At 38.8% G+C, this 17,318-nt stretch overlaps 2 protein-coding genes across 4 annotated transcripts; both read left to right on the forward strand.

Annotated features, from left to right (window-relative positions):
* The first annotated feature begins 2,451 nt into the window (after positions 1-2,451).
* LOC116736669 (calcitonin gene-related peptide) lies at positions 2,452-4,588 on the forward strand. Its single transcript, XM_032589284.1, has 4 exons — positions 2,452-2,623; positions 3,316-3,419; positions 3,769-3,915; positions 4,010-4,588. The coding sequence occupies exons 2-4, from the start codon at positions 3,340-3,342 to the stop codon at positions 4,182-4,184; spliced, it is 402 nt and encodes a 133-aa protein (XP_032445175.1). The 5' UTR covers positions 2,452-2,623; positions 3,316-3,339; the 3' UTR covers positions 4,185-4,588.
* Positions 4,589-8,085: 3,497 nt separating this feature from the next.
* pyroxd1 (pyridine nucleotide-disulphide oxidoreductase domain 1) lies at positions 8,086-14,289 on the forward strand. Of its 3 annotated transcripts, none has more exons than XM_032590003.1 (13): positions 8,086-8,402; positions 8,964-9,044; positions 9,144-9,263; positions 9,417-9,545; positions 9,911-9,984; positions 10,093-10,289; positions 10,826-10,923; positions 11,018-11,120; positions 11,227-11,342; positions 12,059-12,181; positions 12,280-12,437; positions 12,547-12,636; positions 13,606-14,289. In XM_032590003.1, the coding sequence occupies exons 1-13, from the start codon at positions 8,325-8,327 to the stop codon at positions 13,643-13,645; spliced, it is 1,407 nt and encodes a 468-aa protein (XP_032445894.1). In that variant the 5' UTR covers positions 8,086-8,324; the 3' UTR covers positions 13,646-14,289. The 3 variants fall into 3 exon arrangements, with proteins under 3 accessions (XP_032445894.1, XP_032445891.1, XP_032445892.1); XM_032590000.1 differs by having other exon boundaries at positions 12,300-12,437; XM_032590001.1 differs by having other exon boundaries at positions 11,230-11,342; positions 12,300-12,437.
* Positions 14,290-17,318: the final 3,029 nt, after the last annotated feature.

Genomic DNA, 17,318 nt, shown 5'->3' on the forward strand with positions numbered 1-17,318 from the left:
GTTCGACAACGAAAGCAGGAACAAACCTTGCCGGACATTTATGGTGCAGTTTCTGAGGACCGGTGTTTGGATTCAATCCAAATGTGAGCAAAGTTGCAATAAAAACTGCTTTACTTTGTTTTCTTGAAGCAGAAATTTTACTACTTCCTGGGGAAAATCTGCCTCCTTAGCGTTCCTGAGTGATCTGTGGGTCAGGATGACATTTTCCCTCCATTCCTCTGACAAGGAAAAAATGTAGACTGGTTGAGTCGTAGGCAGTGGTCAAATATTAACTACAGTTGTGTTTTCATAAGACTGCAATCAATTATACACCAGTGTCCAGTGAGATTAAGGTAAATCTAGGTAATCTCTGTTTTAGTCTACACACAAACTGTATGTGGAATTAATATTTATTCAATTTTTTTTCCTGGTTTCCTTTCAACTTCTATGAGTCTTGTGCAAAATTTTGGGAGGTGAATTGAAAAATATCACTCTATCACTGTTTAAGGTAAAGTGTAGTTGTGAGGAAGCAGAGATGCACTCAGAAACTGGTTGGTTGTGCTGGCACGGTTTCTAATCAGGAAACAATGCTAACAACTCACACTAGCAACTTTCCTTGGTGTGGAAGTTGCTACTGAGGGGATTCAACTCAAGGTTAGCAAAGTTTTATTGCTATTCATCTCTCTTAAAGTGTGACATCACCTCTCCAAGCAATAGATATAATTAATGACCAATTAATGATTATTAATAAAGAAATAGGGAAAATATTTTGAATGCTGTTTATTGTAGTGATGGGAAGAGAAATTTAAATAGCTTAAAATCCACATCAGCAAAACAAAAACTAATACAACTATGACTGGCAAGCCTTTTACTTCAGGGTTAAAAGGAAAACATAAATCAGACACCAACATCAGCAACATCAGCCAGTGGCGTTGTACTGCCATGTCTCCAATCCCTTCTGACTGGACATCCCTAAAAGCCAATAGATAACCTGTTGTGGCCCAGTTGACAGAACCTGCCTGTGTCACCCTCTGATATAATGTCGCCCTGGGCAGTGACCCATATCATCCTCATCAAAAACTGCCACAAGGCCTAATATTAAGTTAGATTTGTCATTGGTCAATCACATTCCCAAAGGCCTTGATGGACACACAACTTTATTTGCATTGCTGGACACAGACTTTGCTGCCAAATTCCAAAAAATGTAAGATCATGTTATGTTTATTTAAAGAGAATTACAACATAATTGTCAAAAAGTGGTTTGGTCTGGTTTTAAAGAAAATTTTACTTTAGCTCGCTATGATGGAAGAGTTTTGATACATTTCATTTATTGGGGGAAAATGTATCCAAATCAACTTACCCTAATGTGAAAAAGCAATGTCTGTTAGACCTGATAAATAGTTATGCTGCTCACGTTGCCTTCAAGCATTGGTGATAACTGGTAATTAGTTATCTCCGAGACTTTAACTAGGCCGTCATAAAACCTTGATTTTGAGTTTCTTTTTTGAAATGCTCTGTTATTTTTGGTCAACAGTGGTTGCGGCCGTGGAGGCCATTTTCAGCCAGTCTCATTCCTATTGTCAAATCATGAACTTTAACCTTTACTGCAGCAGGTGAGGCCTGGTGGGCCTTAGATGTTGTTCTGGGTTATTTTGTTACCTTCTGAATGCGTCATGGATGCATAGAGTAATTTTGATAAATCAGCCGTGTTATTGCCATTTGTGGATAACTTTGACTCCCAAACCTGGAAATAACTTCCCAACTCTTCCCAGACTAGAGAAATGTTACTGACTTCCTTTCTCATCTGTCGTTGAATATCTTTAGATTGGATAATCTGTTACTTTTTGAGAATTCCTTGGCCTACTTCATGTTGTCGGATACTGCAGGTCTAGCAGTAGAATCAATGGGTTTAGCTAGCGAAACTGAAACAAAAATCTTGAATAATCATGGATAATTTATGATGGTGGCGATGGATCCGTTTTTAATCCATTTAACAAGTCATACTTTAAAAATTGATTTGTTTCGTTGTATTTACTCAGATTGACTTTGTCTAATGTTAAAATTAGCTTGAAGCATTTAGTTTGGCCATTAAAAACAGTAATTGTTAGTTTCTCTTACACTTCATCATTACGTTATGAATGAATCTGTAGTGAATGACAAATCACGCTAAACTGATAAGCAGCTATTCATTATTAAATGCAATTCTTCTTCAAATCTATTATTAATCGCCTTGGAGTCCCTCAGGGTCTCAAGTTTGGCGACCTGTTCTTCATGAGGCGTCTCACAAGGCAAACAGCACTTTGACAGAGTTCTGCTCTCCGTTGAGTTTGCGGCGGGTCAGTCCCAACACGGCGACTGATGACAATGGTGACGAAGGAGGTGATGGTGATGATGACGTAAAGCAGTGTCTCTCTATGTGCAGTGGCTGCCCGAAAACAGATCTGAGCGTATCAGAGTGGATCAGATGTGATATACATGAAGTCCCTCCCTTTTCCACCCAACCCTGCGTGAAAATAAAATTGCTTGGCTATATTTGGAGAGAGCTGATGTCACAAGTGGTTTGAGCAGAGAGCTTATAAACTGTGACATCCTGACAAACCATCGGACTGCTCAACAGACAGACGAGGACGAAACGCTACACCCGGTGAGTACCTGCCAGTTCCTATACGTCTTTCTTTTTTTACATTTTTTTTTCTTTTGTTTTTACTAACTCTAAATTCTTGCTTTAAGTTTGGACTTTTACAGATGTTTTGCTTTGGTTTTTGATGCACGATTTCTGCTACATCTGTTTTTCTTTTCAAGATTTTTAAAGACAAGTGATTTTTACCCAATTTAAAACATTAGGAAAAAGCTGGATTATTCTATCAAAAATATAAATCAGTTTCATGTAGAGCTATAATTCATTTTTATAAATCATGACAAGCGTTTGAATCTTTTCACTAATATTTTGAGATTAAAAAGAATTCACTCCTTTGGGTATTTATTGATTCAGTATTAATAATTAAACATTAAACACCTATGAGAAATGACTGATCTCAGCTTCTATTATTTTTAACTTCATATTGAAATCTATTTTTTTTTATTGTGTTTTACCTGTTGCTTTTTTTTTTAAATAAATGTTTTTCTTTACCAATTTGCATATCATACTATACAAAAAACATTTCTGTAAAGATGAATGTTGTGATTTGATAAAACACTACAGGTAGGTGATGCAGTGCTATATTACCAGATTTAATTTTTCCATGCATCTTTTTAATAAGTGGCAGCCCTAACCCTACCTGTAGAGAACTTCAGAAAACAAAGTTTACTTTGATGAAACCCTTTGTGTTCCTCCAGGAAGTCATCAGCACCAGAAACACCATGTATCACCTGAGAGTGCCTGTGTTTCTCCTGGCGGCGCTTGTGTTGCTCCGCTGCATCGCAGCCGCTCCAAGCCTCAGGTGAGGAAATGAGCTGGAGAATCTGTAAAGTGGACAGCGGTTCCGTAATTTAGCTTTACTCGTCAAATCCATTCAAACACGAACCTAGACAACCACACGGAACTCCCTCGGTTGCTGTCGAGACTCTGTAATGTGCTGACTGGAAATCGCCTCAGCTCTTGCGCGTAACTGTGAGGCTGGAAGCAAAGTCATAACGCCTCTATGAGAAAGCACTCCATTGTGCAAACCTAGGACAGCTGGCTAAGTGGCCACTTTCTCCCCTCTCACTCGGTCTCTCAGGACTAGCAGCTACTATAAAGAGGGTATCATCAGTGTGAAATGCTTTGACCCTTTTCCATCTGTAATCCAGGTACTTCAGTTCCGGCTCCTCCGACGACGGCGAGCAAGAAAATGCTCTTCCAGACAAGGAGAGCAGGTCACTGCCTGAGCTAATCTCCGACCCGTTCTTCGGCCTCACGGGCGCGCGGCTTCAGAGGGGGCTCACAGCAACGAACAGGTACGCGCTCGTGAACATTATTAGTCTTTATTGTATAAAAACACGATAAAAGCAACTACGAATGTTTTTTTTTCTTCCCCCCCATCCGTTTCAGTCATCACGTACATAAGAGAAAGTGCAACACAGCCACCTGTGTGACCCAGAGGTTAGCAGACTTCCTGGTCCGGTCCAGTAACACCATCGGAACGGTCTACGTCCCGACAAATGTGGGCTCGAGCACCTACGGCAAGAGGGACCTACATCAGCCTCCCGACTACCTGCCTTTCTAGTACAAACTGGGAGAATACCCCAGTGACCTAATGATCATGTGTTACAATGAATGTGAGAATGTCGACTCCATAAGATGATTTTTTTAAAAATCATTTGATAAGCATCAAGACTACAGTGCCTTTGAGTTAAGCCTTCTGAATCCATGTATGTTTTCTTCCAGCTTTGTGAATGTCGTAAATCACAGCACTAATGAAATGGAAAAAAAATTCAAAAAATAAAATATTCTGTCAGACAGAAGAAATGTAAGGCCCTTTAATATGAATCATCTGATATGTTTTGATAATAAAAATGTTGAACTCTATGTCTGATTCTTGCAGGAGATTTCTGTTTCAGCACAAGATGCCCATTAAACCAATAAAAGTATTTCTTCCTCAACAGGTTGGGGTAGAAAACACAGTGAGCATTTCGTGTCCCTTGCTCGTCATTTAAGACTGCTTTTCAATGTGTCTGTAAGTCACAGGTAATGAATGAGCTATTTAATAGCGTTTGTTAAATGTTGCCACAGGTAACCCTAAAGAAATGCTTTGTTTGCTGTGACGCCCTATTGCTCCCCTATGGTATGTTAGCATTAAACTTAGCCTGGGAACAAACCAGCTTTGAAGACTCAGGCTACAATATTCATACACCTTCAGATTTGCTCTATTATGTCAATTTACACAACAGTCATGGGTGTCCAAATCCTGACCCAGAGAGCCAGAAAATGGCAGAGGATGTTAACAGAATGATCATTTGGTCGGCACTCCACAAATGTGACTTTTATGGAGGACTGATATGAAAGTTACTGTAGAAAGAAAGCCAGAAGAAACCTTCTCTGCAGTTTGCCTTGGGCCATTTTAGACTCCACCCACTTGAGGATGTTTTTTTTTTTATTATTTTGTAAAATGGGTTGTTGGTTTTAAAAATACCCACATCTCCAGTTGAGAACGTTCCTAGAAATGTTTTGAGCCACACGGAAACGCCAAAATCAGGACAAATCACTATTTTTACTCCCCCAGACCTGTAGGTGGTGCTAAACATGGAGCATAGGACATGCACTCAAAGTCTCCACAAGAGATTAGTTTTAGTTTAGAAATTAGCACAACATACACATTTGGGGTTATAGGTAAGGTTAGCGGTTTGGCTAGTATGTTAGTGTTTTCACAACAGAGGCGTTTTGCTGTTCATGTGAATATGTAACTGTAAAAGTTAAAATGTAACTGTAGTTAAAAACGTTCCACTGTGAACAAAGACAAATATGAAAGAAGGCTCTCTGGTCAGACGAGACCCAAATTGGGTCTTTTGTGGAAAACCAACATTGCACATCACCCAACACCATGATGGCTGCACTTTACCTGGTCTTTACAAACCCATCCACACCTCTTGAATTTTTTCACATATTTTCACTTTACTACCATGAACCTCTGTGTATTTTATCTGGATTTTCTGCAATAGACACACACAAAGCAGTAGATAACTTTAAAGGAAAGGACATGATACCTAAGTGCATAAAGTGTTCTATCTTTGTCTCTCTTTAATCATAGAAGTATTTCAAGCTCAGTCTTTTTGCTGGAAGGTGCCATCAATAAGTCAACGCTTTGTGCTTTTGCACTTTTCTGTCTGCTCTGTCCTTTCTTTCTGTTCCGTCTTTAATATGTAGATATCTGTATTAAAAATGATTCCGTGGGTAAATTTCTTAATATTTGTTAAGTTAGTAAGTGTACACTGTTTGGTATAGGACACCTATTCTGGGTTCTACTTTAGTTCATTTTACTTTCAGTGCCAGTAAATCGTCATCTAGTGTTTACCCAGTTACGCTATAAATCTGAACATGGCTACATCTGGTGAATGTAACATTTTATTTTCAACAGTTAACATTAAAAAATGAATTTAAATTTTTTTTTAAAACGCAAGGCTTTCAATTACACGATCAAGTGTCCTGTAAATCATTTATGCCCACTTTTCCTCAGTTTATTTCCAAACTCGTGGTATGCGGTGATTGCATCTAGTGCTTATTAGTCATTGTTTACCCACATTACCTTTAATGGCACAGCTGCAATCACAATATTGCCTCCCATGTTGTCATGTGTCGTCCTCCGACGGTGCTTACTCAGGGTAATGAAAATCAAGAGCGAAACGGTGACGCACGGCATCAACCCCTGTTTGATTAGCAGCGACCTGATCATCTCAGACGCTGACATCAATACCCTCGCGCGTGGCTAACACCTGTGTAAAAGGCTTTTCGAAAATAGAACAAGTGGCGGCTTTTGCTGATGAGTCCAAAAAAAATAAATAAATAAAACCCAGCCATTATCTGACAAACACTCCCCGACAGAGAACGGGGACCGTGTCAAGATCTGTCGAACACTTCATGTGAGGCCTGCAAATGGGCTCTGTTGCCGGGTTGTTTATTGTGATAATGATTACGGTTGATGAATGCTTTGACGGAATCTCAGCTTATGTATTTATAATGATGAACTGTGACTTCCCCATAGGGCAACGCCTACCTGGCTTTGCTGCACAGGGGAGAGAAGGACCCAAAATATCAGGCGAGGACTACAGCAAAAGGGTTTTAATCCGTTCTTTTGTGTTAGTATGACCCCGTCAAAGTCCATACTAACATACTAACACAGTTTTTGTGTGTTAGTACGTCTCAGTCAAGGTCCAGCCTTAAATCCAGTTGAAATTTTGTTCTAAGATTCAGTCTAATGTGGGTCGAGCTGATTTGCAAGGAAGAGCAAGTAAAAAAAAGGAAATCTCTCTTTACGTGAAAAGCTTGTAAAGACAACCCCAAAAATATTTTCACCTGTAACTGCAACAAAAGGTGGCTCTTAAAAGTAAAGACTCAGAGAGGCTGAATGCAAACACGCCACAACTGGAACATTTGTGGTTGTAATGAAGGGGTTTTCACCTCAATTTCACAATTATGCACAATTTTGTGTCGGTTTGGCATACAAAAACCCAATAAGATACATTGAAGTTTGGTGCTGCGTCAAGATAATCCATACCCATCCACACCTGGGATAATATGTGGAAAGCTTAAATTTAATCCATTTACCTGAATCAGGAAATTTCGATGATTAAAAACAGCAAGTAAAATTTTAAAAATAACTGATAGTAATGATCCCTATGTGCTTGGCCAGGTCTAACAGCAAATCTACAACACAATGAGTGGAAAAAATAAGAGAATCCAGCCCCAAATATATTTGGGTAGATATAGTTGTAAAATGAGACATTAACTGGACAATGCACGTAAAAATATTCACAAACCTCGACAGAATGCAGCCGTGCTGATGTGGAGTTCTGTGAAGTCTTCTTTGGGGTTTACTAGTAATTTATCCAAGCAGCTGAAACAACTTCAATTGTCAGTTTCTCCATCTGGATGTGGCAAATGTGACTATACACAGTAACAATATTTTTTTTCTATGGTTCTGATCTTTTTTTAAAAAAAAAAAATCCAACTGAAAAATCACGTAGACGTTTTTAAATTCTGTAAACAATTTAAAAATAACATCTGAAGAAATGGCAAATAAAAACATTGACATATATTACACACCTTCCAAAAAAGAAATGAACAAAATTATTTCACAAACGATGCGTACACAAATAAATAAATAAATAGAAAAAAAATAAAAAATAATACTTTACATCACTAATTCAAATAGACTTTATGACGCTGGCTAACAGTTGTGAAAACGCAAATGATTTTAGCGCCATCTACTGGAGAGTAGATGCAAACTGCAATTTTCAATGGTAGCCTTTCTTCACTTGTAGACTCGCGAAGATATTACATCAAACAGTTCATATCAAAGTGTTATATACGTTTAATTTTACATTTAATTGTGGTTAATTCTGTTTTTAATGAACCTGAGATGTTGCTCGTGTAAAGAAAAACATGCCCTGCTGCTTGCCGTAGATAAATGTAAATACGGACGTGACGTAAAACCAGTGTTCTATAACAGAGTGCTAAAGCAGGATTGATAGAATTACCTCGAAATATTTGACATTTTTAAGAGTTACGTTTGATGTGAACGTTTTCTTATAGTTTATTTGTTTTCGGTTTAAGTGGGGGAAGAAACCTCAGGCAACATAAACTCATTTTGCGGTTTGAAAGGGAGGCTTCCTGTATCGCTGGTACTGTTAGCATGTTAGCTTTTTGAGCTATGGAGAGTAAAAAGGAGAAAACGTTTAAGTTTGTTGTGGTCGGAGGTGGCATTGCGGGCGTAACATGCGTGGAGCAGGTAAAAACAAAACTTTTTTTTTTCTAAAAGTGTAACTAAAAGCGCTAAAAATCTATGTTAGCATCAGGGTGTTGCTAAAGTAAAGGCCTATCTCCATGTTTTAGGGAGTCTTCGATACATTGGCTCAATTCAGGTTAAATGTGTCGAATATTTAGGCTCGTAAAATGTGGACTGAATTCCTTGTAGATTCTTTAACACCCAAGTTTTGTCGTCTGTAAAGTTGTGAAATAATTTATTTGTGAAAGTGTATACTTGTGGAGCCACCATTAAATATAATACAACTCTAAAACAACAACCCTAGAATAATCATCTGACCTGGATCAGGTCCACAGGACCGGGACATATTCTAGTCTTTTTAGTGTTAAAAAAAATAAATGCACGGTTATCAATAAAGACAACCCTAAGCATTTTTTAAAAAAAGGTCCCATCTCAGTAATCATAAACAGTTTTTAAGTATCTGGGAAAACAACAACAACATGGTTTTATGGGATTTACCCAAAACTTTTAAACAAAAATGTCGACATATTCTATATGTAACTTAAAAATCCTCTCCACTTGCAGCTGTCATCTCAGTTTCCATCAGAGGCCGTGGCTCTTGTCACAGCAGGTCCCCACATAAAGGCGGTGACCAACTATAAACAGGTAAGTAGTTGAACTCTGGAGTTTTTGGGGGTTTTTTACACTTCCAACTGAGAGGAGATTCATGTTCATGCACATCCTGATCCTTGTCCCGTTCATTAGGTGTCCAGAAGACTGGAGGAGTTCGATGTGGAGGAAAAACCCTCCAGTGTTTTAGAGGAGAAGTATCCCAACCTGACCATCATTCATTCTGCTGTAAAATCCCTCCGCACACGTACACATGTAAGGAGTAAACCTCTGTAAAGCCTATTGGCGCCCCCTTGTGGCCACAAGGTTACAGCACATGGCTTAACGGCACAGTGAAATGCTTGAATCTTGTTCCAGAACTGATTAATTCCCCCCCACCTCAACGGATTTATTTCTTCTGTCACTTAGTGTGTGGAAACCGCAGACGGTCGCGTGTTTGGTTACGAGAAGCTCTGTATATGCAGCGGTGCCCGTCCGAAACTCCTGACCCAGGAGAACCTGCACGTGCTCGGGATCCGGGACACAGACAGCGCACAGGTAATAATAACCATGTTTTTGAGTTCGAGGTTTACATTTGTCATTATTAGAATGCATTTGATTTTAATTTCGGTATTTTAAGTAGTGAATTGAATATTTTCGTATTCAGGTCGAACGTCTTGGTCAGCAAGTTTGAATTTATTATTAATTTTTCAAAGCCATGCCATATTAGACTAATGCGCACACGCTTTTATATACCAAACCACACATTTTGAGCTTTTGTTGTAGTACCGGCTGCACATTTGACTACATATTTTGACAGAAATTATATTTTATTTGCTATGGACAAGCAGTAACATTTGAAGTAGTGACATTTTGCTTTGAGGTCACACAGCATGCTAGATGCTGTTCTGTTTGGGTTGCAGGAGTTTCAAAAGCGGTTAGCCAAGGCCAAGAGAATCGTCGTCGTCGGAAACGGAGGGATCGCATTGGAGTTGGTGTAAGTGAGTCAACGGTGCAAAGTCATTTCTCCTCATTTTAACCTGCTGCTATTGCCTGTATTTATTCCTGTGTATTCATGAGCAGTTTGTTGTTGTTTTTTTTCCAGGTATGAAGTGAGGCGCTGTGAGGTGATCTGGGCTGTGAAAGACAAAGCCATTGGAAACACCTTCTTTGACGCGGGAGCGGCGCAGTTCCTCATCCCGTCGCTGGAGGCCGACAAAGAGCAGGCGGCGGCTCCGTGCAAAAGGCAGCGCTTCACCACGGAGGAACCGGCGCCGGATGCTGCGCACACCTTCACAGCCGGTACTTGGGATGTTTCTACGTCTCTCACGGTTTATCACGTGTTCTTTGGTCTCCTTGATTATGTTTGTTCTCTAACCAACTGGTTGCATATGAGTTTATTCAAGGATTTTAAATGGAAGGGAACCAAAACCCAAAACTTGTGTATGCCTGATCACGAAGTTAGGGCTGGGAGATAAATCGATTCCATCCATTAATCAAATGTTCTGTTTTTGAAGATTACATTTCTGGAAAATTGTGTTTTTCTTTTTCTTTTTTCACCTCTTGGGTTTCCATAGCGATTTTAGCCAAGAACTGCCATTTTGGATGATAAGGTTGTTTTTTTTTTTTTCCAGATCAATTCACAAAATATCTGAAAAATTGAAACTTGCGGTTAAAATTTAAATAAAATACATTTTAAAGATATTTTCTGTTATTTTTTTAAGGGAATCATCACCCAGCCCTGTGCAAAATATCCATATTACTGCTGTGACTGTGTTGCTCTTTCAGCAAATGGTGTTTTTTTTTTTGACTGTATATCTTTTCTTTTTCATTCCCAGATGAATATTCCCGCGGGCAGAACCCCGGTCCCGTCGAGTCCGGCAGCGCTCTCGGCCCGGACTGGCATCGAGGAATCGAGCTGCGAGGAGCGGAGCAGGTGGGACGATGTGTGTGTCTGCTCCGTAACCCTCCGTGTGTCAAACACTCGTTTGTTTCACACATATCTCTTCACTTTTTCTGTTTCTGTTCAGGGGTCCCGCAGAGTTTCAGTGGAGTACCAGTGTGAAGTGGAACACATCTTCACCTCGGAGGAGTTCCTCGTCTCCTCAACGCAAACTCCAAAACCTGACACTGGTGGGAACTCCTCTTACTTCTCTAACTCTTCCTTTGCTCCCCCGCTTTCCTCTTTTCTTCTCTCCCTCTCCACTCACTTTTCCCCCTCGCTTTTCTTCTCGCCCAGCAGGATCCTGGCCGGTTTACGTCCAGCTGACCAATGGCGAGACGTTTGGCTGCGACTTCGTGGTCAGCGCCACCGGGGTCGTCCCGAACACAGAGCCATTTCTCCACGGCAACAACGTGAGAAAACACTTTGGTCGAATATCTAAAAGCTGCCTCAAAGCTGAACAAAACGGCCTAAATAAAGTCTTTTTTTTTTTTCTTAAAAAAAAAAAACCCTTATATTGAATTGGGACTGTTAAATGATACATTTGATATATATTTCCACCCTGGAGCACTTCCAGGGTGGAAATAAAGTAGATCTCAGTGCACAAGTTTGAATTTATTGTGGGTTTTCTCATAGCTATAAAATCACAGAAAACATTTTAATAAGTCGTTAAAAAAAGGGCTGTAACACATTTTGCCCAGTAATTATCACAATAAACGATAATATTAATGTTTTTACACAGTTGCATTATTTTGCCATTACCATTATGTCACTTGAAAATTGATCTCAAAACAACAATATTATCTTTTATTGCAATAACTTCTGGGACAATTTATCATCCAGAAATGTTTCTTTTTTAAATCTAATTTATTTGCAAATAATAACAAATAAAATCAAATCTTGTCTTTGTTATGAGACAGAACTCTACTGAGTCAATCTACTTCATCATACGTTGACAGAGTTTTATATTTTGTTATATTTAGTAAAAATGGATCTTCTTTCTGTGGCTTCTTGAGACAGATTTGTTCCATAAGCAGAAAGACCAAGCAAATGTTTTTCTCTGTTATAATCAAATAATAATAATCAGATGTTATCGACAATCTTTTTTTCCCCCACGTCCCCCGTCTAGTTTTCATTGGCAGGCGACGGCGGCCTTCGAGTAGACGATCACATGATGACATCAGAGACGGATGTGTACGCTGCAGGAGACGCGTGCAGTGCATGCTGGGAGCACAGCCCACTTTGGCAGCAGGTAGAAGCACTACGAAATGTATTGGTGTGAAAAGCTTTACAGCGCAAACAATAGAGGATGTATTAGCGGACTACATCTGGCGGGGGGGGAAAAAAAAGGTGTGTGTGTGTGTGTGTAGATGCGGCTCTGGACGCAGGCCCGTCAGATGGGCTGGTACGCGGGCCGCTGCATGGCGGCCGACGTCCTCTCCGAGCCGATCGACCTTGACTTTTGCTTCGAACTCTTCTCGCACGTCACCAAATTCTTCAACTACAAGGTAAGCGACGTTTTGGCCTCCAGCTAGCCGAGCTGCGTAGACGACAGCCAGCGATTAATTGAGCAAGCCATTTTTTTTTTTTCTCCCATCGTTTCCGCTTCTTCCTCAGGTGGTCCTGCTGGGGAAGTTTAACGCACAGGGGCTGGGCTCTGACCATGAGCTGCTGGTTCGCTGCACCAAAGGCCGGGAGTACGTCAAGGTCGGCGCTGGTGCCGGGACGATTTCTGCAGTGTTTCTGTTAATGTCTCTAGTTGATTTTTTTTTTTTTCATATAGGTAGGATCAACATGTCCAGGTGTTTTCTTGCGAAGTTTACAGATATCAGAGGGATTTTTATTTACATGAGGCACAGCACTGCAAAAACTCAAAACCTTACCACGTATTTTTGCTGTAGTTTCTAGTTCAAATATCTTATTACACTGAAAATAAGATGAAGCTAACGTACAAGTAACCTTTCAGCAAGACAAATTAGCTTATTTTAAGTCAATTATTTAATATTTTGCTCCACTGGCAGATTATTTTACTAGTAACTAGCACTTATTCATCAATATTAAGTAATTATTGACTTTATATAAGCTCACATATCATGGCAAATGTGCATGTTTTGTGCAGACAAACTAATACAGATTTTTTTCTCATTTTTTGATACATGTTTGTTTTTTATACATATTTTGCTTGCAATAGCATGTGACGGACAAAGATTTTAATGAGTTTTATGTTTTAATTTTGATGAAAGAAACCAAATTTTCACACACATGGATGATAAGGTTGTCATGGTTTTTATTTTATTTTTCAATGGGTTTTTTTTTTAGGTTTTGTTATAATTCTTAATTTGTTTTCTAAAAAAATAAAAAGAGAAAGCTTTCACGTTTCTGGTTGCAACATGACAAAATGTCGCTGTACGCTGAAGGCCCGCGAATACTTTTGCGTCAAACGGCACGTAATCTTAAACTAAAGAGAGAGAATAAAGAACGTCTAAATTCAATTTTACTTATCGGAACTTGGGGAGGGGAAAAAAAACAAAACGTGTCATTTTTTAAAACAGACGTAATCTAGAGCTCTCCGTTCTCCCGTCGCTGTGACCGGATGACGCATTGTTGTTGAAAACTCAAACTCAGAATGCGCGCGGAGCTCGTTTGTGACAGAATGCCGCCATTTTCCACGTGCAGGTGGTCCTCAGCGGGGGCAGGATGGTGGGGGCCGTGCTGATCGGAGAAACCGATTTGGAGGAGACGTTCGAAAACCTGATCCTCAACCGGATGGACCTGACGGCGTACGGAGAGGAGCTGCTCAACCCGGACATCGACATCGAGGACTACTTCGACTAATCGCTCTCTTCCGAGTCTGGATAACCATGAAGAAAGAGACTTTTATTTTATTATTAGGTAGGTAAAAATCTGATTTTGAAGAATAATTAAGACTTTTTTACATGAATTATGACCTCAATCTTCTGTTGTTCTTTTTCTTTGCCAACTCATTGATCGATTGAGTCGAGTTTGACAGATGAAGGCTAACTCACAAATAAAAAAAAGAGAAATTTAAAAGCTTCTTAAAACAAAACATTGTGATATTTCAGGACTGGAGGATTATACACACATTAAAACCCATCTTGATCAATTCTATGTGCTCAAATGTTCACAATATTTTCAAATCTGTCAGGGAAAAAAAACAACAACAATTGGTCGATAAAATCTGGCTGGAATTTAAGTTGTTGGAAACCAGAGAAGCATCTGAGAGACGGCTCGAGTCGACGAGTTTAGATGATAAAAGATGCCTTTGTTTGCATCCGTGTAAATGTGTTTTTGTGCTATAATTAGTTGAAAACAAAAATAAATTATTTTTCGAAAAAGTGAGTTTGTTTTTTTCTTCGTTGTCGCAGATACGCCCTTAACAAATGCGCTGATATTTAGCCAGATAAAGCCTACTTATGTTTAAGATTGTGTTTGAATTTTCATCAAACACATTTGCTAAGGTAAATTAAGATACTGTCCTGCCAACTATCCTCAAATTTCATTGTCTAGTCGTGGTATACACACACGCACACACACAATAGAATGGTTTCTAACACTGGACCTTTATTTAGCCAAAAAATAGAGGTCTGTCAAAAAAATAATGCTCAGATCTAATTAAAGTTGACTTTTTATGGCATTTAAGGAAATTAGTATGTTTGGGAAAAGCTATGTTATTTCTCACAATTTTAAAAACTGAGAAATTTTTCCCTGTCCCTATAATCAGGATCTAAGGATTCTTAGAGAATCCTGATTAAAATGACGCTGAATATTTACATAATATTTAGATTTATAAGAGAAATCCCAAGACCGAATGTGAAAAATTAGAGACATTAATTGTGAAAATTGTAGCTAATTATATATATTTCTTTCATTTGATGGTGGGGATGCTTTGTTTAATGTTAATAGGTTAGTAGGTCAACTAAATATATTATAGTTTAGTTAAAAAAAAAAAAAAGGCAATAATATTGAAAAACTTTTAAATGAGATGGGGGTTTTTTTCAACCTAAGCGCTTGATGACTCTGAGCCAAAAGTGGATTTAAAATACAAGCTCCTTATTTGAGCTCAGACTATATTTTTATTGTTTTCCTTCGTTGATTTACTTGAACTCTTGCGTAATATGACCTCGTGTTTACCAGATCGGTGACTTTGCAGCAGGAAGTCGCCGACAGTGAGCGAGGTGTCTCCGCTGGCTGACCTGGGTTGGCATAGTAACAAGGTTTTATGTCTTCTGGGAGTTATGGAAAATTACCCAGCATGCATATAAATAGAAAAAAACGAGAGAATAATCTCAGGGCATCTCTTCCAGGTTGGAAAGAAAATACCTTTTTGTGGGTATGTGTGTGTGTGGGTGTGTGTGTGTGTGAGTGTGAAGAGAGCGACCTGTTGACTGTCAAGAGGGAGAGTCAACAGAGGCACGCGTTTGAAGATCCAATTAAAATCCTTGTTCATATGGAGACGCTGGATTAGAGTTGGTCTGGAGAGAACTCAAGAAGCAACCTATTCATTATGAAGGTTGCTAAGGAACCAGGCAATCAGGCCTGGTATGCTGTGGAAGAACAGAGAGGGTCAGTGAGTTTTATCGCTGTCATGGGAATACAGCAGGATTTTTAAGTCTCCGTGCAGTGTTTTTCTTTTTTCCTTTTAAATATTGTTTATTTTATATTTTTTTGAAAGAACTCATCGATTTTCTAAAAGAATCCACCTGGGACCTGCAAGATAGAGCCATTTCGTCCCTCCTTGGCTCATTGCACAATCGGAAAATATTTAACATTTTGAAGAGTCTCTTTCTGAGAAACTTTCTCATTAATCAATGACCAGAAAAGGTTGAGTTAAAGAGTACGGGCGTTTTCTGGAGGCCACAGTAGCTTCAGAGCTGATGTGCAATTTATTCCAATCCTATTGGCTGACATGTGGGCGGATAACCTGCTGCTGCACCTGACTCCTGGACAGATTTCCTATGGGAGGTCCCTCATGCATAATTAAGACTTTCCACTATTCTTTTTTTAATTTTTTATTGAGCAGTTTATTGTTGCAAGAGTGCTCTTTTGCTAGATAAAACAAATAAATAACTGTGTAATTTTAATCATGTCCCCTGGAAGAGGAGAACAAAGGAGAAACGTTCACGTTTATTTCTCAGAATTTTGACTTTAATGCAGAGGAGCAACCAGCTCCAATGACAGAGATGTGCGTTGTGAAGAAGAAGAACTGCATTTCTGGAGGAATTTGTTGGATTTAATTGGTCAATAAAGTCAAAATTCTTTTTTTTTTTATTTATTTTTTTCAGTGGCCCAAATTCTGTACCGGAAAGTCCTCTAGGATACTAACACTAATATCTAAGATACTCATTTCTATCTGGTAGAAATTGTGAATACAGTGGACTTTATTTATTTATTCATAAGAAAAACGTATTTGTTATTTTCATTCTCCCTCTATATTTTGTACTTCTTGTCTGTTGGTGTAGCTCGTGCAATTTCAATAAAGTGCATCAAAGTTTGCGATTGGAAAGTAGGAAAAGCAAAGTTTTCTCCATTACCTTAACTCAATGCCTTTGTCGGCAGAGACTCTGTGTTTTGAAATCCAAACGTTTTTGTTGATGTAGTACTACATCTGATTGTGACAATATCATATAACAATAAAGCAAACACACCAATACATTTGTGATTAAAGTTGATCACATTTGAAAGCACCTCACAAGGAAAAGACTATAGATTTATATGGAAAGTTGTCAGTTTGCCTTAAATGTGAAGCAACTCATGTTGTTTGGTGGATTTTTTTTTTCTGAATGATGCGACTGATTTACCAATGTATGTAGTTAATACTGTTAATAATGTTTGGCCTTCATCTCGAGAGCTTGTGGGCATGGGGGGCTCTCATGAACAAAAAAACCCAAATAGGTTTTTTTTTCGTTGGAAAAGTAATAGAAAGTAAGGCTGGTTTTTAGGGCTTGTTTGGATGTAAGAGTTAAATGCTGTCGTTTTTATCAAGGTGCCATCAATACAGTTCAGATTGTTTTTATGAGTTATTCATTTAAGGAATCGCATTTAAACTGTACATTTTGAGTGTCTTTATTTCCAACTAATGTCCTTTGCATATTTGCCCTTCAGTTAGTTGCTTGGTTCTGTTCTTCCTCTCTGGAAGGTCACGTAATAGCATAGTATTTTATTAATAGTATTGTTGTCAAGTGCGACTGAAATATCACGTTAAATGCCTTACATAAATTTATTTTAAATAAGTTATTTATTACGGATGTGACGTGTACATAACGTGACTGATACGGTCGTGGACGTTTGTGCTTATTCGCCTAGTTCCGCCGTCCACCATTGAGAAACCAGTAATTAGAGAATTATGGTAAGTTTTATATTTGCAGTCT

This window comes from Xiphophorus hellerii, chromosome 17 (assembly GCF_003331165.1).
Source record: "Xiphophorus hellerii strain 12219 chromosome 17, Xiphophorus_hellerii-4.1, whole genome shotgun sequence".
Lineage (NCBI taxonomy): Eukaryota > Metazoa > Chordata > Actinopteri > Cyprinodontiformes > Poeciliidae > Xiphophorus > Xiphophorus hellerii.